Source organism: Panulirus ornatus, chromosome 48 (assembly GCF_036320965.1).
Source record: "Panulirus ornatus isolate Po-2019 chromosome 48, ASM3632096v1, whole genome shotgun sequence".
Lineage (NCBI taxonomy): Eukaryota > Metazoa > Arthropoda > Malacostraca > Decapoda > Palinuridae > Panulirus > Panulirus ornatus.
In genome coordinates, this window is record NC_092271.1 from 11,293,364 (window position 1) to 11,315,413 (window position 22,050).

Below are 22,050 nucleotides of genomic sequence, written 5' to 3' on the forward strand. Positions count from 1 at the left end.
TGCTGAGGTGGGATGTCCCTCTCTGTGTCATTATTGGAGGATTCAAGGAAAAAAATGTTTTTTATAGATGAGTTGTAAATGTAACTAGACAATCTGTCCTCAGTTGGTATGCTAATGATATTCTCTTGAACCTTTGGACATGGCTGGTCCTTGCAAAATAGATATGGACTTTCTCTATCTTACTCCCAAAACACCAGTGTATAGTACCCATCAGCACATAACATTATGGTATAATGATGGGGTCTTGTCTTCAAGTCAACATACATGACAAGATCACTCCTTAACCTCAAGTCACAGTTAGGAGAAATGGCGATAAACTGACTCCCTTCTATACTAAGTCCTGACTGACCTACCAATATGTTAGGATACTAATAGGGAAATAGTTTAACATTTACAGTATCCCAGTTCATGTTTGTTAACATATATCACTTGTGTCTTGTAGATAGAAGGGGAAGTGCTTCACTCAGAGAGTTTAGAAGATTTGTTTCTTCTCCACCTCTGAGGTTTTTAATTGATTTTGATCCACACCAAGGACTCTACTGCTTCTGGCCACCAGTTTTTCTGATGTTGGTACCTCACAATTTTTGGTGCTTCTTCTGATCTCTTTTTTTGTCTCAGTATTTTTTTCTAAGAAAAGTTACCTGCCCACTGACTTATTAGGAGTTAGGTAATCACTGGAGTCTTACACTTTGTTTTGTGGAGAAGCCTGAGTAGCTTTCTTATGTTGAATGATCTTTTGTTTTATCTGTCATCCTGTACCCCTAGATTATTGTCTCCCTTACCAGAGGATTGTGGTGACCCTCTGTGTCAAGCCTTTTTAAAGCCACCAACTTATTAGGAGTTAGGTAATCACTGAAAGCCTTACACTTTGTTTTATGGAGAAGCCTGAGTAGCTTTCTAATGTTGAATGATCTTTTGTTTTATCTGTTATCCTGTACCCCTAGATTATCGTCCTCCTTACCAGAGGATTGTGGTGACCCTCTGTGTCAGGCCTTCTCTAAAGCCAAGACACTTTTTAAACAGTTACTGCTATCTTAGTTTACCTTATCAGAAAAGGGGAGATTTTGTGAGAGCCCATCTTTGTACCATGAGCAGTCGGGCAAAGTTCCCTTTTCATGGACTGACTAGCAATGTATGCAGGAATATGGATTAGACTTTTGGTCATCTCACTGATGGTTCAAGGGATTCCTCCTTCAGAAGAGTCAGATTCCAATGTTCCTCTGATTCACCCCTGAAGGTATTTATTTTTGCTTTTGGGATTTGTCTTATCTGAGAATTTTCTCAAAACCCACTTTCTTCATGTTGCTATGTTTTCATGCCTGCACAACAGACTGCACTGGAGAAATTCATCTCATCTGAAAGTTTTTCTCAAAACCCACTTCCTTCATGTAGCTATGCTTTCATGTCCATAGCATAGACTGCATATGAGAAAAACGTAAGTTTTTACAATTTACAAAACATTTTTTCTGTGTAAGTGTTCTGGAAGCATTTTTTTTTTTCCTTGGTTTTCTTACTCTGCCCTGCATTCCTCTTTTTTTTTTGAGAAATGCCATCTCTTTACCTTCAGTGACCTGAGGATGTTTAGCAGTTGCTTGATGGTGATGAGGATGATGAAAATGCTGGTGAAGTGGAGGAAATGCATGATGAACTGTAAATGGATACAAATGGGTACAAATACAGCACTAAAGCTGTAATGGAACTTTGTAGAGTAATATGCAAATTCTGTGTATTGAGAGATTTGAATGGCTGGAAGTTAGTGGGTTGATAACCTCAGCTTGTTGGTAGTCAGTGATTGACTGAAGGTGGCCCTGTAATGAGTGAGTGAAGGCTGGTACTTCCTCACCAGAATTATGAGGATTGGAAGGATCCTGAAACATGTATTCCTAGGGAACATGTCTCATGCTTGTGGGACACTACCTTGTAGAGAAAAGATTTTCCAGTTTTCAAAACTTACATTTCTCCTTTAAAGAAATGTATCGGTTGTAAATGTACCTTGAACCCAACAGATGTGGATGAGTGTGAGAAGGACAAATTCGGCTGCTCTGACATCTGTGTTAACACCCATGGTGATGCCCACTGTTCCTGCCCTGCTGGATTTGTCCTTGCCCAAGATAACAAGATGTGCCTTGGTCAGTCCTTATTTGCTATGGTCACTTAATCATCACTGCTACTGCTGTTATTGATTTTATCATTTACATACTTCTTATACTCCAATAACTGTATATTTTCAAACATTCTGCTAGTAAAGATCCACATTTGAAACATTCCTTTGAAAATGTAATAGTCCATCAGATTCACAACAAAAACAGACTTATTATACTTTACCATCATAATCATAGTTTAACTAATGAATGCACAAAAACAGAGCAAAATAGACAATTGAATCTCAAAAACAGTTTAAGGTTTTAGAGCAAATTTTCTATATTTGAGATGAGTGAACATAGTCTTAGTTAGGGGTTTTCAAACTTCTGAAGCCACAGAACCTTTTTATTTAGACAGTTTCTCCTAGATCCTTAACCAAGAGGTGACATTGCAGGGATATAGTGATGCAGGAATTTAAAAAAGGGGGTGACTGTGTTGTTGACTGGTTGGTAAGGATATTCACTGTATGAATGATTCATGATGAAGTGCCTGAGGATTGGCAGAATGCATGCATAGTGCCATTGTCCAGAGGCAAAGGGGATAAAGGTGAGTCTTCAAATTACAGAGGTATAAATTTGTTGAGTATTCCTGGGAAATTATATGGAAGGGTATCGATTGAGAGGGTAAAGGCATGTACGGAGCATCAGATTAGGGAAGAGCAGTATGGTTTCCGAAGTGGTAGAGGATGTTTGGATCACGTGTTTGCTTTGAAGAATGTATGTGAGAAATACTTAGAAAAACAGATAGATTTGTATGTAGCATTTATGGATCTGGAGATGGCATATGATTGGGTTGATAGAGATGCTTTGTGGAAGGTATTATGAGTATATGGTGTGGGAGGTAAGTTGGTAGAGGCATTGAAAAGTTTTTACCAAGGATGAAAGGCATGTGTGTGAGTAGGAAGAGAGGAAAGTGATTGGTTCCCAGTGAATGTTTGTTTATGGCAGGGGTGCATGATGTCTCAATGGTAGTTTAATTTGTTTATGGATGGGGTTGTTAGGGAGGTGAATGCAAGAGTTTTGGAGAGAGGGGCAAGTATACAGTCTGTTGTGGATGAGAGGGCTTGGGAAATGAGTCAGCTGATGATACATCACTGGTGGCTGATTCAGGTGAGAAACTGCTGAAGTTGGTGACTGAGTTTGGTAAAGTGTGAGAAAGAAGAAAGCTGAGAGTAAATGTGAATAAGAGCAAGGTTATTAGGTTCAGTAGGGTTGAGGGACAAGTTAATTGGGAGGTAAGTTTGAATGGAGAAAAACTGGAGGAAGTGAAGTATTTAGATGCCTGGGAGTGGATTTAGCAGCAGATGGAACCATGGAAGCAGAAGTGAGTCACAGGTTGGGGGAGGAGGTGAAGGTTCTGGGAGTGTTAAAGAATGTGTGGAAGGTGAGAACGTTATCTCGAAGAGCAAAAATGGGTATGTTTGAAGGAATAGCGGTTCCAACAATGTTACATGGATGCGAGGTATAGGCTGTAGATAGGGTTATGCAGATGAGGGTGGATGTGTTGGAAATGAGATGTTTGAGAACAGTATGTGGTGTGAGGTGGTTTGATCGAGTAAGTAATGAAAGGGTAAGAGAGATGTGTGGAAATAAAATGAGTGTGGTTGAGAGAGAAGAAGGTGTATTGTAATGGTTTGGTCACATGGAGATTATGAGTGAGGAAAGATTGACAAAGAGGATATATGTGTCAGAGATGGAGGAACGAGGAGACGTGGGAGACCAAATTGAAGGTGGAAGGATGGAGTGAAAAAGATATTAAGCAATCGGGGCCTGAACATGCAGGAGGGTGAAATACAATACAGTGAATACAGTGAATTGGAATGATGTGGTGTACCTGGGCCAGTGTGCTGTCAATGGATTGAACCAGGGCATGTGAAGCATCTGGGGTAAACCATGGAAAGTTTTGTGGGGCCTGGATGTGGAAAGGGAGCTGTGGTTTCGATGCATTACACATGACAGCTAGAGAGTGAATGTGAACGAATGTGGTCTTTGTTGTCTTTTCTTAGCGCTACCTTATGCGCATGCAAGGGGGGAAGGGGGTGCCATTTCATGTGTGGTGGGGTGGCGACAGGAATCGATGAAGGCAGCAAGTATGAATATGTACATGTGTATATATGTATATGTCTCTATATGTATATGTATGTATACAATGAAATGTATATATGTGCATGTGTGGGCATTTATGTATATACATGTGTATGTGGTTGGGTTGGGCCATTCTTTCGTTTGTTTCCTTGCACTACCTCGCTAACACAGGATACAGCGACTAAGTACAATAAATAGATAAATAAATATATGAATATATATCCCTATCTGCCCACAGGAACATGAAACACAATAAGTTCCCAAGTGCACTTTCATGTAATAATTACGTCATCAGGGGAGATACAAGAAAGAAGCATAACAGTCAGGTGATATAGAACAAAGAGACTTAGCTAGGATGCCATTTGGTAAACACGTGATTGTCCACGACAGACACCGAGTGCATCATAAACTTATTATGTGGACAAGAAAGGGAATTGTTTACAAATTTTATTAACGATAAAGTTATCCAATTTTTACAGACCTTCACTAATGTTAAGGTTATAATTCTATGCGTATTTAATAATAGAAGATTCAATGATATTTCTCATGGTAATGGAGAGTTGATAAGTGAGGTGGCATTACTCCAGGTAATACAATGATCATAGTTTTTAATGTGACTAAATAAGGCATATGATTCGTGTCCCGTTCTTATACTATATTTATGTTGCTTAACTCTAATAGAAGGATCCTTCTTTGGAAAATGATACAGAGGGGAGTTTCTAATTAGCAACAGGCTTAGATATAGAAAAGAAAGTTTTGCACCTGTAACAGTTGAGCATTAGGGAATGAGCTCTGATAACAACATTTAGGACCTTGTGATTAAGACAGATTTCATATAAACCTCATCTATCTGTGTATCTATCTACCTATATGTTTATCTACCTGTATCTCAGAGACATGTTCCCTTAGGGAACTCCCTAAAGGGGGTGGCCACAGCAAAAGAGCCTCCATAACCTGAACTTCAGTGCCACTTCTTAGCCTTTAGTCCTTCACCCTAACAGTCCTTTAGGAGACGGCAATTCTAGTGTAGCATTTTCAAGGGCTCTTAATGTTCCTACCAACTACTTCTGCCAAATATGTCGACCTAATATTTCTGCCTTATGTTAGAACCCTCTGTATCTACCTAATGCTCCTATGTAATCCTCTAACCTACTACTCCTACCTAATGTTTCTTCCTAAAGCTCCTGTCTGAGTTGCTACCTACTACTTTCTTCTATTGCTCCTACCATTTTGCCAAAAGATAGGGCTAGCACAAAGTGAAGATAACAAAACGTGTATTGAACCTGACATCTTATACACTGTTTAACTCAAGGCTGAAAAATGAACAAGACTTCTTTCAACAAGAAAAGGATCAAGTTGTATTGTACTGTGTTTTGACCAAAGCACTGGAATTACATTTTACTTTACTGATGTAAGTGATACTAACCATCATCAAAGTTTCAGTTGAGTAAGATTATGATTTTATACATTCATTTGTCAACCCAGAAAAAAATTTATTTCTGTAAATGCTTCACTTCTTTTCAAATTTCATCTTTAAAGTTTCTTATCCCAGCGTACTTCAGAAGAATTCATACATAAGTTGATCTTCATGCAAGACTTAGTCAGACTTCTGCTTTCCTTCTTTCCCATATTCTCCTTGATAAATGTTAACATTGATACCTTCTGGTATCAGTGAAATGTGTAACAACTTTTTTTTGTAGATATTGATGAGTGCTCAGAGGATCACAAATGCTCCCATGGCTGTGGTAATACAGATGGATCATACACCTGCACTTGTCCCAGTGGCCTTACACTAGCTCCTGATCTTATTTCCTGTGAAGGTAAGGATGAAGTTGGTGTATTCTTTCCACTGTAAATATATTTCTTTCTTCAACACGTATCTTTACCATAAACAGTCCCATATCCAAACCTACCTCCTGCTTTCCTTTTTCCCTTATTCTCCTTGATAAGTGTTAACATTACCTTCTATTATCAGTGAAATGTGTAACAATTTTTTGTAGATATTGATGAGTGCTCAGGGGATCACAAATGTTCCCATGGATGTGATAATACAGATGGATCGTACAACTGCACTTGTCCCACTGGCCTTACACTAGCTCCTGATCTTATTTCCTGTGAAGGTAAGTATGAAGTTGGTGTATTCTTTCCACTGTAAATATATTTCTATATTCAACCTGTATCTTTACCATAAGCAGTCCCATATCTAAACCTACCTCCTGCTTTCCTTTTTCCCTTATTCTTCATGATAAGTGTTAACATTGATACCTTCTGTTATCAGTGAAATGTCTAACAATTTTTTTGTAGATATTGATGAGTGTTCAGAGGATCACAAATGTTCCCATGGATGTGATAATACAGATGGATCGTACAACTGCACTTGTCCCACTGGCCTAACACTAGCTCCTGATCTTATTTCCTGTGAAGGTAAGCCTTGAGGTTGGTGTATTCTTTCTACTGTAAATTTACTTCTATTATCATTTTGTACTCTTACCATAAACAGTCCCATATCCTAACCCACCTCAGATACTTCTTATCTATCTAGGTTAATCTCCACCCAAGCATTAGTTGAACCTCTGCTTTCTTTGTCATTTCAAGATTGGGAAATATATTTTTTTTACTTGTACTGGTGAAGTATTTTACCAATGACTTTTTGTGTAGATATTGATGAGTGCTCAGATGACCACAAGTGTTCTCATGGATGTGATAATGCTGAAGGATCCTATATCTGCACCTGTCCCACTGGCCTGAGACTAGCTCCCGATTTTATTTCCTGTATAGGTAAGTCATGAGCTTGGCATATAGTTCTTACAGTTGTAGGTGTATTTCAGAAATAACTATTCTATGTTATATCTCTGCTGTAAATAGTTTCTTTTTCTAACCTCCCTTTTGAGATTGACATTTATTTAAGGTTGACATTTATCCAAGTACTAGCTGAACTCCTGCTTTTCTTTTTCCTTTATTAATTAAGTACAGCATTCATCCTTTGCCTTCAACCAGTGAAGTGATATACCCATGACTTTTTGGTAGATATTGATGAGTGCACAGAGGACCACAATTGTTCCCATAGATGTAATAATACTGAAGGATCCTACACTTGCACCTGTCCAACTGGCCTCAGACTAGCTCCTGATCTTATTTCCTGTGTAGGTAAGTCATGAGGTTGGCATATTGTTCATACTTCTGCAGGTATATTCTGAAATAACTGCTCCCCATTCAGTATTAATCATCTCGTGTAATTTCAACTGCTCCCCATTTTGTATTTTTTTATCTCATATAATTTATCTTGCCTTATGAATTTGTCCCTGATTGTACTACCTGTGAATTGTGTATGTAAGTTGAAAGGTTTACTTAATTTTCCTGTTGCAAGAGGAGTATTCCTGAAATAGCTACCCTCTTTCCTGCATCGTTTTTCTCTATTACTGTACAGTGTCATTGCTCTTGTCATTTGGGCCTTGACTTGAGTCTTGACCTTAAAATGTGCCAGTAATGCAGTCCTTTTTTGTTCTTGATTTTTGTTGTCATTAGGTTATCAGTTTTTTCTTTTCACGTATATGAGTATGACTTATTTGCATTTTTTTAGAAATTAATATTATCTCAGTAAAATGTATCAGTTTGCATTACATGACTGACCAATATCATTTTAATTTTCTTGTGTGTAATTAAGGTCTATACCTTAATTACACACATCTTAATTACACCCCATCTTAGAGGTCATTTTCCAAGTGATGATACAGAAGAGTTGGTTTTAGGTCATTGCCTTAGGTTATATTCCTTACCAACATGTAAATCGTACTCCTCATACTATTTCTTAAACATAGTTGATTTTTTCTTTTCTCATAGTTGTCTGTCATTCAACACTCATATTTTTCTTCATTGCCATAGTGTTATGGATGGGTACTTACCAGCTTTCACCTCTATAACAGAACATTTCTCTCATGATTACTTGTACAGATATTGATGAGTGTTCAGAGGACCACAAGTGTTCCCATGGATGCCGTAACACTAAAGGATCCTTTACCTGTACCTGTCCTAGTGGTCTCACTCTTGCACATGATTTTATCAGCTGTATAGGTAAGCTGACAGAGGGTTTACATTTTCTCTTCCCACTAAAAGTGCTTTGTATCTTTAAAGATTTAGCTCTTATATTATGTATTCCATATGTCCATCAATTCTGTATTATGTTTAACTACATTCCCATTTTGATCGGAAGCATATAGCCTTTCAGCACACTCACATATGGTCTAGGTGTATGTCTGTAGCAGAATCAACAAAGGAAATGTTTTTGTTTAACTGAAAGCATGTCTCAACTTTTTGATTTGAACACTGAAATTGATTCATCATTTGAAACTGACATATCCATGTATGCCACTGTCACACCCACACAGCCTTCATTCCAGATATCTTTAATGCTCAACAGTTTGCTCACCACATTTTTCCTGTACATCTTCTTGTACTAAAGGCCATAGAACCACAAATCTTCTCTATCAGCCTGTCAGTCACCATAATACACATCCTTTGTGATATTACTATCATGTTGTTTTCTTTCATTTGTTTTTTCAAGGATTTCATACTGCATACCTTCATAACATCATTCTTTATTATGTTTACTCATGTGATTCCCTTTATGTTGTCTAGTTTAACTATCTCTTCTGCTCTTATTTCTGACATGTTAAATTAAGGAAAATCTAGGTTTTATATCCATATTTAAGATTTGGAACTAGAATTCTGTCATGTAAGTTTCTTGCACACACTGTATTTTGATTCTCCTTTTCTTGACTTTACTCTCAGTGTAAGCTTCCCAGTCACCATTCTTATTGACTGTCATACGGACACATGTAGATGTATTGTAAAGTACAGTATTGTTGATGAGCCTGCAGATAGGAGTTAAAGACACATGTGGGGGTAATTTATCTTTTCTATAGGGGAAGGAAACTGAATAAACACAAAATAAGTTACAGTATAAAGAGACTGTTGAAATGCAAAATATGATCAGATGGATAGCAAATGGAGGAAGTGAAGGTGTAGTATATTACAGCTTCTTTGAGAAGGAGAATGGAAAAGAAATAGATCTGTTCACTGGGGCAGTAAATGTTAAGCAAATGTCTTTTATTTCAGTAATGTGTTCACAGGAAGTAGCGCCAATATTCTTGTATAGAAGAGGTTGTTGAACGAAATGGCACAACTGTTTCTTTTTGTGGGAAAGGGAGCATTGTTCCTAAAGTGATAGGATGGTAAACAGTTCTGTACATGCAAATGTAGAATTTTCACAATGCTTTAAGTAAGAAAGATGGGTGGGATGAATGATTGGTAAAGAAATATGGAAAAAATATGGTATAGCTACAACGTAGAAGAATGTTCATTGGTATGTTTTGGATATGAAGAGAGAGACTCAGTAAAAAAAGAATAACCAAAATAATGAATGAAATGAGACTGAGTGGAAACAAGTGATTACATGGAAAAAATGCCAAGAGAATGCCCAAGGAAGATAGCATCTGTTTTTGGTGACTGAGCTGCACAGGGAAGGTTTTACAGCAGTCACCATATATAAGCAATAGGTCCCATTAAGGATAGCTCATTTTAGTTGCTTACCTTTTATCCAGTTCTGATTCTTCCTCTCATCCTTTCCCCAGCTTCACTCAAGTCGCAGTGTTATTACCTTTTCCCACCATAAGTTAACACTCCCACCTTTTTTCAGTTCCTTGGTATGAATTAGTTTTTACCATATTCAGTCCCTACATAGATTAGAATATATCTCATTACATTGTCTACAGATATTAATGAGTGTTCAGAAAACCATGGATGTTCTTTTGGGTGCATCAATGTAGAGGGATCCTTCACATGTACCTGTCCTGATGGCTTCAGACTGGCACCTGACCTGGTCACCTGCATGGGTAAGCAGAAGTGAGGTTTGCATTATTATCTTTTAATTGCAGTAGGCCTCCTCCTTGAATAAAGAAATTCCTTTTTACCTTTTAGCATCAGTTTTACTTTGCCCTCATCATTAGTAGGTAGAAATGCTACTGTCAAATATTATTCAGATTAATCACTTTTTCTTCTTTGTTATTTTTTTTCTTCTTTGTTGTTGATGGAGTGTTTCTTTTGTTGAATTCATATTTAGAAAGAAGAATTTGAACAGAAGTTCTAAGATTTGATGGATGAATGTTACTAAAGTGGAGTGACAGTACTGTTCATAGTCTTTCTGCATGGGCTACTCATGTAATGGAAAATGACATATGGGATTTGATTATATATTTATTGTGAATCCATAAGTTTAATGATAGGATTTTGTAACATGGCCTTTGCTTCCTTCATGATTTGTTTAAATTTTAGTTTTTGAAAATTTTTTTGTAAGATTTTCATTCTTTGTATTTGAACTTTTTCATACATTGATATTTTTTAACATAGACATATGCATTCAAAGGCTTGCTGATTATTCATTTCTCATGTGGAATTCAAATAGGAATTTGTCATACTAGAGTTTATTGTGTAAACTTGATTGTGTACAAAAACAGCTAGTCAGTTACCTATGCCTTACACCTTTTGCCATTCCCATCTTCACATGCTCATGTATTGCCTCTACTCATTTTAACATGAATAATGCTCCCACTTCAATGTTGCCATCCCTAATATACTAAGGCATTTCTTTTATGACTGCATGTAGATATTGATGAGTGTTCAAAAGACCACAAGTGTTCTCATGGGTGTAACAACACTGAAGGATCCTTTACCTGCTTATGCCCTGATGGCTTGATGTTAGCTCCTGATCTCATCATGTGCATTGGTAAGCATACTTAATTTAAGATAACTTTTCACTTCATTATAATTATTAGTTATCAGTTTCCTTATACAGAGCAAGGTTAGATGCATACCATTAACAGGATATATTTTAGGGTGAATAAATGAAATGGGATTATCACAGTTATGTATGACTAAGTGTAAGGCTATTTTTTTTAAAGTTATTGAACTTATATTTTGTTACCTATAGAGGTCTTAGTATAGAATTCCAACTTGAAGGTTTCTTATTATCACATATTTCTCTGCTGATTTTTCATGTCAGATGTAGATGAGTGTAAGAAAGACAATGGTGGATGTGACCAGATATGTGATAATCTCGAAGGATCATACACATGTAAATGCAGGGAAGGTTATTTCATGTCTGCCAATGATTCCTGTATTGATGAAGATGAATGTGCTGAGGACAATGGTGGATGCCAGCAGGTGAGTAAGATCATATTTTTGCTAAAGTATACAGTTTTGGATTAAAAAATACTTTTGTTATTGATTATTTTGATTCATTCTTCCCTAGTGTAGAAGCATGAATTTCATTAAGAAAGTTTAAAGAATGTTTTTCAGTGCTGATATCTGCAAGAGCATAAGTGAATACTTGAATTACATAGGTATGTCTGTTGAGTATACTTGGTAAATTGCATGGGAGTGATGATTTAAAGGATAGTGGCATGCAGAAAATGTAGGATTGGGAAGGATCAGCATGGCTTCAGGTGAGGTAGGACATATGTGGACCAGCTGTGTGCTCTGAAGAGTTTTTGTGAGAAATACATTGAGAAAGGAAAGAAATTTTATGTGGCAGTTATGGTTCTGGAGAAGGCATATGATAGGGTTGACAGAGAGGCCTTTTGGAGGGTGCTGTAAATATATGAAGTAGATGGAAAGTTATTATATACAGTTAGGAGTTTTTATCAGGAGAGTAAATTATGTTTGCAGTTTGAAATGGTGGAGAAAGCGTGGTTCCTAGTGAAGGTTGTTCTACATTAGGGATATATGATGTCATCATGGTTTTTCATTGTTCATGGACAGCATGGTGAGGGGCAGGTATGTTGTATTCTCAGATTAGGGGGGCATGGGAGGTGAGTCATTTGCTATTAGCAGATAACGGAGCTATGATGATAGCCTCCAGAGCTAGTTAGAAAGTGTGGAATAATGTGTGAAAGGAGAGATTTGAAGTAAATGTGAAAAAAGTAAGGCACTGAGGTAGAATAGGGAGATGGGACAGAAGGATGTGTATAAGTTTCAATAGGAAGGACCTTAAGGAGGTGTATTGCTTTAGTTACTTAGTAGCAGATGGAACCACAGGGTGAGCAGGCTCAGATCTGGGTGCATTAAGGAGTGTTTGGAAGGAGAGATCACTGGCTACTAGGGCAAAGATGGTTATGTTTGAAGGTATAATGGTCAAGGCAGTGTTATATGGATGTGAACCTTGAGCTTTGAATGCAAAAGAAAGGAAGTGGGTGCATATGTGAGTCTCACGGGATTTTTTTCCTTAATGAGCCTTATAGGTCTCATCCTTCTTTTGTCAAAGAAGGTGGGACCACATCTGTATCATCTGAGGTTATGTTCCATAAATGTATGAGTAACCATTTTGGATGTTACATCAGGGAGGGGATCCTGTACATCCAGTGCATTACCCACAGCTCTTATTTTACATGTATGCTTGACTGCAACTTATCAAATTACAAATTTTGTAATGATTAAATCTCCAAGATAAAGATACTTCTATTCTTTCACTACCTGTCTTTATCTGAATTCAAGAACCTAAATTTCTTTGTATCTGTAACACACATGTTCCCTTTGGGAACTCCCTCAAAGTGATGGCTTCGGCAAAAGAATCTACCTAATTGTTGAACTCTATTGCCACTTCTTAGACTCTTGTGCTTCACCCTTAACAGGCCTTTGGCAGTGGGCAACTGTAGCGCAGTGTTTTCATTGGCTCCTACCCACTGTTCCTACTGACTACGACTACCTAATGCAACTACCTAATCCTCCTGTCTAATGCTCCAACGTACTACTTCTGTCTATTGCTCCTACCATTGTGCCACAAGGCAAGGCTAGCACATAGGACTTACCACAGAAAAATCTAGAGTTATAAAGAATGAACTGTGTGAGAGATTGTATGTCTGTGGACAGAATGCCAGGAGTCCACATGTGGGTGAGGCAGACATGATGTGATATTGTCAGATAAGCTCATAGATGAGTTTCTGTAAGTAAAAGACCCAGGGAATTCAGTACTCATATCTTGGGTCAGAGAAAGGGAATTGATGATAGATTTCTTTGGTTTTGGAGACTCATAACCATCTAAGAACAGCAGTAACTGATTGCCTAACCAGTCCTTCTCTAAAGTACTATTAAAGTATTTATCATACTTATCGCCATCTCCTGCATCAGCGAGGCAGTGCAAGGAAACAGAGAGATTGTATGTCTGTGGACAGAATGCCAGGGGTCCACATGTGGGTGAGGCAGATATGATGTGATATTGTCAGATAAGCTCATAGATGAGTTTCTGTAAGTAAAAGACCCAGGGAATTCAGTACTCATATCTTGGGTCAGAGAAAGGGGATTGAAGATAGATTTCTTTGGTTTTGGAGACTCATAACCATCTAAGAACAGCAATAACTGATTGCCTAACCAGTCCTTCTCTAAAGTACTATTTAAGTATATTTATCATACTTATCGCCATCTCCTGCATCAGCGAGGCAGTGCAAGGAAACAGACGAGGAATGGCCCAACCCACCCACATACACATGTATATACATAAATGCCCATACACACACATATACATACATATACATTCATAGACATATACATTTTTTTTTTTTTTTTTTTGCTTTGTCGCTGTCTCCCGCGTTTGCGAGGTAGCGCAAGGAAACAGACGAAAGAAATGGCCCAACCCACCCCCATACACATGTATATACATACGTCCACACACGCAAATATACATACCTACACAGCTTTCCATGGTTTACCCCAGAAGCTTCACATGCCTTGATTCAATCCACTGACAGCACGTCAACCCCGGTATACCACATCGCTCCAATTCACTCTATTCCTTGCCCTCCTTTCACCCTCCTGCATGTTCAGGCCCCGATCACCCAAAATCTTTTTCACTCCATCTTTCCACCTCCAATTTGGTCTCCCTCTTCTCCTCGTTCCCTCCACCTCCGACACATATATCCTCTTGGTCAATCTTTCCTCACTCATTCTCTCCATGTGACCAAACCATTTCAGAACACCCTCTTCTGCTCTCTCAACCACGCTCTTTTTATTTCCACACATCTCTCTTACCCTTACGTTACTTACTCGATCAAACCACCTCACACCACACATTGTCCTCAAACATCTCATTTCCAGCACATTCATCCTCCTGCGCACAACTCTATCCATAGTCCATGCCTCGCAACCATACAACATTGTTGGAACAACTATTCCCTCAAACATACCCATTTTTGCTTTCCGAGATAATGTTCTCGACTTCCACACATTCTTCAAGGCTCCCAGAATTTTCGCCCCCTCCCCCACCCTATGATCCACTTCCGCTTCCATGGTTCCATCCGCTGCCAGATCCACTCCCAGATATCTAAAACACTTCACTTCCTCCAGTTTATCTCCATTCAAACTCACCTCCCAGTTGACTTGACCCTCAACCCTACTGTACCTAATAACCTTGCTCTTATTCACATTTACTCTTAACTTTCTTCTTTCACACACTTTACCAAACTCAGTCACCAGCTTCTGCAGTTTCTCACATGAATCAGCCACCAGCGCTGTATCATCAGCGAACAACAACTGACTCACTTCCCAAGCTCTCTCATCCCCAACAGACTTCATACTTGCCCCTCTTTCCAAAACTCTTGCATTCACCTCCCTAACAACCCCATCCATAAACAAATTAAACAACCATGGAGACATCACACACCCCTGCCGCAAACCTACATTCACTGAGAACCAATCACTTTCCTCTCTTCCTACACGTACACATGCCTTACATCCTCGATAAAAACTTTTCACTGCTTCCAACAACTTGCCTCCCACACCATATATTCTTAATACCTTCCACAGAGCATCTCTATCAACTCTATCATATGCCTTCTCCAGATCCATAAATGCTACATACAAATCCATTTGCTTTTCTAAGTATTTCTCACATACATTCTTCAAAGCAAACACCTGATCCACACATCCTCTACCACCTCTGAAACCACACTGCTCTTCCCCAATCTGATGCTCTGTACATGCCTTCACCCTCTCAATCAATACCCTCCCATATAATTTGCCAGGAATACTTTTTTTTTTTTTTTTTTTCAAACTATTCGCCATTTCCCGCGTTAGCGAGGTAGCGTTAAGAACAGAGAACTGGGCCACTGAGGGAATATCCTCACCTGGCCCCCTTCTCTGTTCCTTCTTTTGGAAAATTAAAAAAATTAAGAGGGGAGGATTTCCAGCCCCCGCTCCCTCCCCTTTTAGTCGCCTTCTACGACACGCAGGGAATACGTGGGAAGTATTCTTTCTCCCCTATCCCCAGGGATAGGAATACTCAACAAACTTATACCTCTGTAATTTGAGCACTCACTCTTATCCCCTTTGCCTTTGTACAATGGCACTATGCACGCATTCCGCCAATCCTCAGGCACCTCACCATGAGTCATACATACATTAAATAACCTTACCAACCAGTCAACAATACAGTCACCCCCTTTTTTAATAAATTCCAGTGCAATACCATCCAAACCTGCTGCCTTGCTGGCTTTCATCTTCCGCAAAGCTTTTACTACCTCTTCTCTGTTTACCAAATCATATTCCCTAACCCTCGCACTTTGCACACCACCTCGACCAAAACACCCTATATCTGCCACTCTATCATCAAACACATTCAACAAACCTTCAAAATACTCACTCCATCTCCTTCTCACATCACCATTACTTGTTTTCACCTCCCCATTTGCGCCCTTCACTGAAGTTCCCATTTGCTCCCTTGTCTTACGCACTTTATTTACCTCCTTCCAGAACATCTTTTTATTCTCCCTAAAATTTAATGATACTCTCTCACCCCAACTCTCATTTGCCCTTTTTTTCACCTCTTGCACCTTTCTCTTGACCTCCTGTCTCTTTCTTTTATACATCTCCCACTCAATTGCATTTTTTCCCTGCAAAAATCGTCCAAATGCCTCTCTCTTCTCTTTCACTAATACTCTTACTTCTTCATCCCACCACTCACTACCCTTTCTAATCAACCCACCTCCCACTCTTCTCATGCCACAAGCATCTTTTGCGCAATCCATCACTGATTCCCTAAATACATCCCATTCCTCCCCCACTCCCCTTACTTCCATTGTTCTCACCTTTTTCCATTCTGTACTCAGTCTCTCCTGGTACTACCTCACACAAGTCTCCTTCCCAAGCTCACTTACTCTCACCACCCTCTTCACCCCAACATTCACTCTTCTTTTCTGAAAACCCATACAAATCTTCACCTTAGCCTCCACATATATATATATATATATTTATTTTATTCATTATACTTTGTTGCTGTCTCCCGCTTTAGCGAGGCAGTGCAAGGAAACAGACGAAAGAATGGCCCAACCCACACACATGCACACGTATATACATAAACACCCACACACGCACATATACATACCTATACATTTCAGTGTATACATACATATACATACACAGGCATATACATATATACACTTGTACATATTCATACTTGCTACCTTCATCCATTCCCATCACCACACATGAAATGGCACCCCCCTCCCCCGCGTGCATACGAAGTAGCACTAGGAAAGGACAACAAAGGCCACATGTGTTCACACTCAGTCTCTAGCTGACCCCATAAAACTTTCTGTGGTTTGCCTCAGACACTTCACATGCCCTGGTTCAATCCATTGACAGCACATCAACCCGGTATAAAACATTGTTTCAATTCACTCTACTTTTTGCACACCTTTCACCCTCCTGTATGTTCAGGCCCCAAATGCTCAAAATCTTTTTCACTCCATCCTTCCACCTCCAATTTGGTCTCCCACTTCTCCTTGTTCCCTCCACCTCTGACAGATATATCCTTTTTTTCAATCCTTCCTTACTCACTCTTTCCATGTGACCAAACCATTTCAGTACACCCTCTTCTGCTCTCTCAACCACACTCTTTTTATAACCACACTTCTCTTTTACCCTTTCATTACTTACTCGATCAAACCACCTCACACCACATATTGTCCTCAAATATCTCATTTCCAGCACATTACCTCCTCTGCACAACCCTACCAAACCATGCCTCACAACCATATATCATTGTTGGAACCACTATTCCTTCAAACATACCCATTTTTGCTCTCTGAGATAATGTTCTCGCCTTCCACACATTCTTCAATACTCCCAGAATCTTTGCCCCCTCCCCCACCCTGTGACTCACTTCCGCTTCCATGGTTCCATCCACTGCTAAATTCACTCCCAGGTATCTAAATACTTCACTTCCTCCAGTTTTTCTCCATTCAAACTTACCTCTCAATTGACTTGTCCCTTAACCCTACTGAACCTAATAACCGTACTCTTATTCACATTGACTCTCAGCTTTCTTCTTTCACAATCTTTACCAAACTCAGTCACCAACTTATGCAGTTTCTCACCCGAATCAGCCATCAGCACTGTATCATCATCGGACAACAACTGACTCACTTTCCAAGCCCTGTCATCCACAACAGACTGCATACTTGCCCCTCTCTCCAAAACTCATGCATTCACCTCCCTAACCACCCAATCCATAAACAAATTAAACAACCATGGAGACATCACATACCCCTGCCAGCAAACCAACATTCACTGGGAACCAATCACTTTCCTCTCTTCCTGCCTTACATCCTCCCTTCCTGTCTTACATCCTTGAAAACACTTTTCACTGCTTCTAGCAACTTACCTCCCGCACCATATACTCTTAACACCTTTCCACTGAGCATCTCTATCAACTCTATCATATGCCTTTTCCAGATCCATAAATGCTACATACAAATCCATCTGCTTTTTTAAGTATTTCTCACATACATTCTTCAAAGCAAATACCTGATCCACACATCCTCTACCACTTTTGAAACCACACTGCTTTTCTCCAGTCTGATGCTCTATACATGCCTTCACCCTCTTGCTCAATACCCTCCCATATAATTTCCAGGAATACTCAACAAACTTATACCTCTGAAATTTGAACACTCACCTTTATCCTCTTTGCCTTTGTACAGTGGTACTATGCATGCATTCCGCCCATCCTCAGGCTCTTCACCATGAACAATACATACATTGAGTATCCTTACCAACTAGTCAACAACACAGTCACCCCCTTTTTAATAAATTCCACTGCAATACCATCCAAACCTGCCACCCTGCCAGCTTTCATCTGCAAAGCTTTCACTACCTCTTCTCTGTTTACCAAACCATTCTCCCTGACCCTATCGCTTCGCACACCACCTCATCCAAATCACCCTATATCTGCCACTCTATCATCAAACACATTCAACAAACCTTCAAAATACTCATCACCACTAGTTGTAATTACCTTCCCATTTGCCCCCTTCACCGATGTTCCCATTTCTTCTCTTGTCTTAAGCACTTTATTTACCTCCTTCCAAAACATCTTTATATTCTCCCTAAAATTTATCGATACTCTCTCACCCAACTCTCATTTGCCCTCTTTTTCACCTCTTGCACCTTTCTCTTGACCTCCTACCTCTTTCTTTTATACATCTCCTAGTCATTCACACTATTTCCCTGCAAAAATCATCCAAATGCCTTTCTCTTCTCTTTCACTAACAATCTTACTTCTTCATCCCACCACTAATCTGCCCACCTCCCACCTTTCTCATGCCACAGACATCTTTTGTGCAAGCCATCACTGCTTCCATAAATACATCCCATTCCTCCCCCACTCCCCTTATGTCATTTACTCTCACCTTTTTCCATTCTGCACTCAATCTCTCCTGGTTCTTCCTCACACAAGTCTCCTTTCCAAGCTCACTTACTCTCACCACCCTCTTCACCCCAACATTCACTCTTCTTTTCTGAAAACCCATACAAATCTTCACCTTAGCCTCCACATATATATATATATATATTTATTTTATTCATTATACTTTGTTGCTGTCTCCCGCTTTAGCGAGGCAGTGCAAGGAAACAGACGAAAGAATGGCCCAACCCACACACATGCACACGTATATACATAAACACCCACACACACACTTATACATACCTATACATTTCAGTGTATACATACATATACATACACAGGCATATACATATATACACTTGTACATATTCATACTTGCTACCTTCATCCATTCCCATCACCACACATGAAATGGCACCCCCCTCCCCCGCGTGCATACGAAGTAGCACTAGGAAAGGACAACAAAGGCCACATTTGTTCACACTCAGTCTCTAGCTGTCATGTGTAATGCACTGAAACCACAGCTCCCTGTCCACATCCAGACCCCATAAAACTTTCTGTGGTTTGCCTCAGACACTTCACATGCCCTGGTTCAATCCATTGACAGCACATCAACCCGGTATAAAACATTGTTTCAATTCACTCTACTTTTTGCACACCTTTCACCCTCCTGTATGTTCAGGCCCCAAATGCTCAAAATCTTTTTCACTCCATCCTTCCACCTCCAATTTGGTCTCCCACTTCTCCTTGTTCCCTCCACCTCTGACAGATATATCCTTTTTTTCAATCCTTCCTTACTCACTCTTTCCATGTGACCAAACCATTTCAATACACCCTCTTCTGCTCTCTCAACCACACTCTTTTTATAACCACACTTCTCTCTTACCCTTTCATTACTTACTCGATCAAACCACCTCACACCACATATTGTCCTCAAATATCTCATTTCCAGCACATTACCTCCTCTGCACAACCCTACCAAACCATGCCTCACAACCATATATCATTGTTGGAACCACTATTCCTTCAAACATACCCATTTTTGCTCTCTGAGATAATGTTCTCGCCTTCCACACATTCTTCAATACTCCCAGAATCTTTGCCCCCTCCCCCACCCTGTGACTCACTTCCGCTTCCATGGTTCCATCCACTGCTAAATTCACTCCCAGGTATCTAAATACTTCACTTCCTCCAGTTTTTCTCCATTCAAACTTACCTCTCAATTGACTTGTCCCTTAACCCTACTGAACCTAATAACCGTACTCTTATTCACATTGACTCTCAGCTTTCTTCTTTCACAATCTTTACCAAACTCAGTCACCAACTTATGCAGTTTCTCACCCGAATCAGCCATCAGCACTGTATCATCATCGGACAACAACTGACTCACTTTCCAAGCCCTGTCATCCACAACAGACTGCATACTTGCCCCTCTCTCCAAAACTCATGCATTCACCTCCCTAACCACCCAATCCATAAACAAATTAAACAACCATGGAGACATCACATACCCCTGCCGCAAACCAACATTCACTGGGAACCAATCACTTTCCTCTCTTCCTGCCTTACATCCTCCCTTCCTGTCTTACATCCTTGAAAACACTTTTCACTGCTTCTAGCAACTTACCTCCCGCACCATATACTCTTAACACCTTTCCACTGAGCATCTCTATCAACTCTATCATATGCCTTTTCCAGATCCATAAATGCTACATACAAATCCATCTGCTTTTTTAAGTATTTCTCACATACATTCTTCAAAGCAAATACCTGATCCACACATCCTCTACCACTTTTGAAACCACACTGCTTTTCTCCAGTCTGATGCTCTATACATGCCTTCACCCTCTTGCTCAATACCCTCCCATATAATTTCCCAGGAATACTCAACAAACTTATACCTCTGAAATTTGAACACTCACCTTTATCCTCTTTGCCTTTGTACAGTGGTACTATGCATGCATTCCGCCAATCCTCAGGCTCTTCACCATGAACAATACATACATTGAGTATCCTTACCAACTAGTCAACAACACAGTCACCCCCTTTTTAATAAATTCCACTGCAATACCATCCAAACCTGCCACCCTGCCAGCTTTCATCTGCAAAGCTTTCACTACCTCTTCTCTGTTTACCAAACCATTCTCCCTGACCCTATCGCTTCGCACACCACCTCATCCAAATCACCCTATATCTGCCACTCTATCATCAAACACATTCAACAAACCTTCAAAATACTCACTTCACCACTAGTTGTAATTACCTTCCCATTTGCCCCCTTCACCGATGTTCCCATTTCTTCTCTTGTCTTAAGCACTTTATTTACCTCCTTCCAAAACATCTTTATATTCTCCCTAAAATTTATCGATACTCTCTCACCCAACTCTCATTTGCCCTCTTTTTCACCTCTTGCACCTTTCTCTTGACCTCCTACCTCTTTCTTTTATACATCTCCTAGTCATTCACACTATTTCCCTGCAAAAATCATCCAAATGCCTTTCTCTTCTCTTTCACTAACAATCTTACTTCTTCATCCCACCACTAATCTGCCCACCTCCCACCTTTCTCATGCCACAGACATCTTTTGTGCAAGCCATCACTGCTTCCATAAATACATCCCATTCCTCCCCCACTCCCCTTATGTCATTTACTCTCACCTTTTTTCCATTCTGCACTCAATCTCCCCTGGTTCTTCCTCACACAAGTCTCCTTTCCAAGCTCACATACTTCACCACTCTCTTCACCCCAACATTCTCTCTTCTTTTCTGAGAAGCTCTACAAACCTTCACCTTCGCCTCAACAGGATAATGATCAGACATCCCTCCAGTTGCCCCTCTCAGCACATTAACATCCAAAAGTATCTCTTTCACTCGCCTATCAATCAACACATAATCCAGTAATGCTCTCTGGCCATCTCCCCTTCTTACATATATATACTTATGTATATCTCTCTTTTTAAACCAGGCATTCCCAATCACCAGTACTTTTTCAGCACACAAATGTACAAGCTCTTCACCATTTCCATTTACAACACTGAACACCCCATGTACACCAATTATACCTTCAACTGCCACATTACTCATCTTTGCATTCAAA

The 22,050-nt window shown here is 39.6% G+C and overlaps 1 protein-coding gene across 8 annotated transcripts in view; it reads left to right on the top strand.

Moving 5' to 3' along the window:
- LOC139764080 (uncharacterized) overlaps positions 1–22,050 on the top strand; it is a 671,778-nt gene that overhangs the window by 526,492 nt on the left and 123,236 nt on the right. For 6 of the 8 annotated variants that reach the window (XM_071690559.1, XM_071690560.1, XM_071690558.1 and 3 more), the window contains exons 16-25: positions 2,007–2,129; positions 5,927–6,046; positions 6,227–6,346; positions 6,531–6,650; positions 6,885–7,004; positions 7,254–7,373; positions 8,178–8,297; positions 9,998–10,117; positions 10,888–11,007; positions 11,284–11,444. In XM_071690559.1, the coding sequence (XP_071546660.1) occupies positions 2,007–2,129; positions 5,927–6,046; positions 6,227–6,346; positions 6,531–6,650; positions 6,885–7,004; positions 7,254–7,373; positions 8,178–8,297; positions 9,998–10,117; positions 10,888–11,007; positions 11,284–11,444 (1,244 nt within the window). The remainder of the gene's footprint in view (positions 1–2,006; positions 2,130–5,926; positions 6,047–6,226; positions 6,347–6,530; positions 6,651–6,884; positions 7,005–7,253; positions 7,374–8,177; positions 8,298–9,997; positions 10,118–10,887; positions 11,008–11,283; positions 11,445–22,050) is intronic. The other 2 variants (XM_071690563.1, XM_071690565.1) reach the window with 2 other exon arrangements.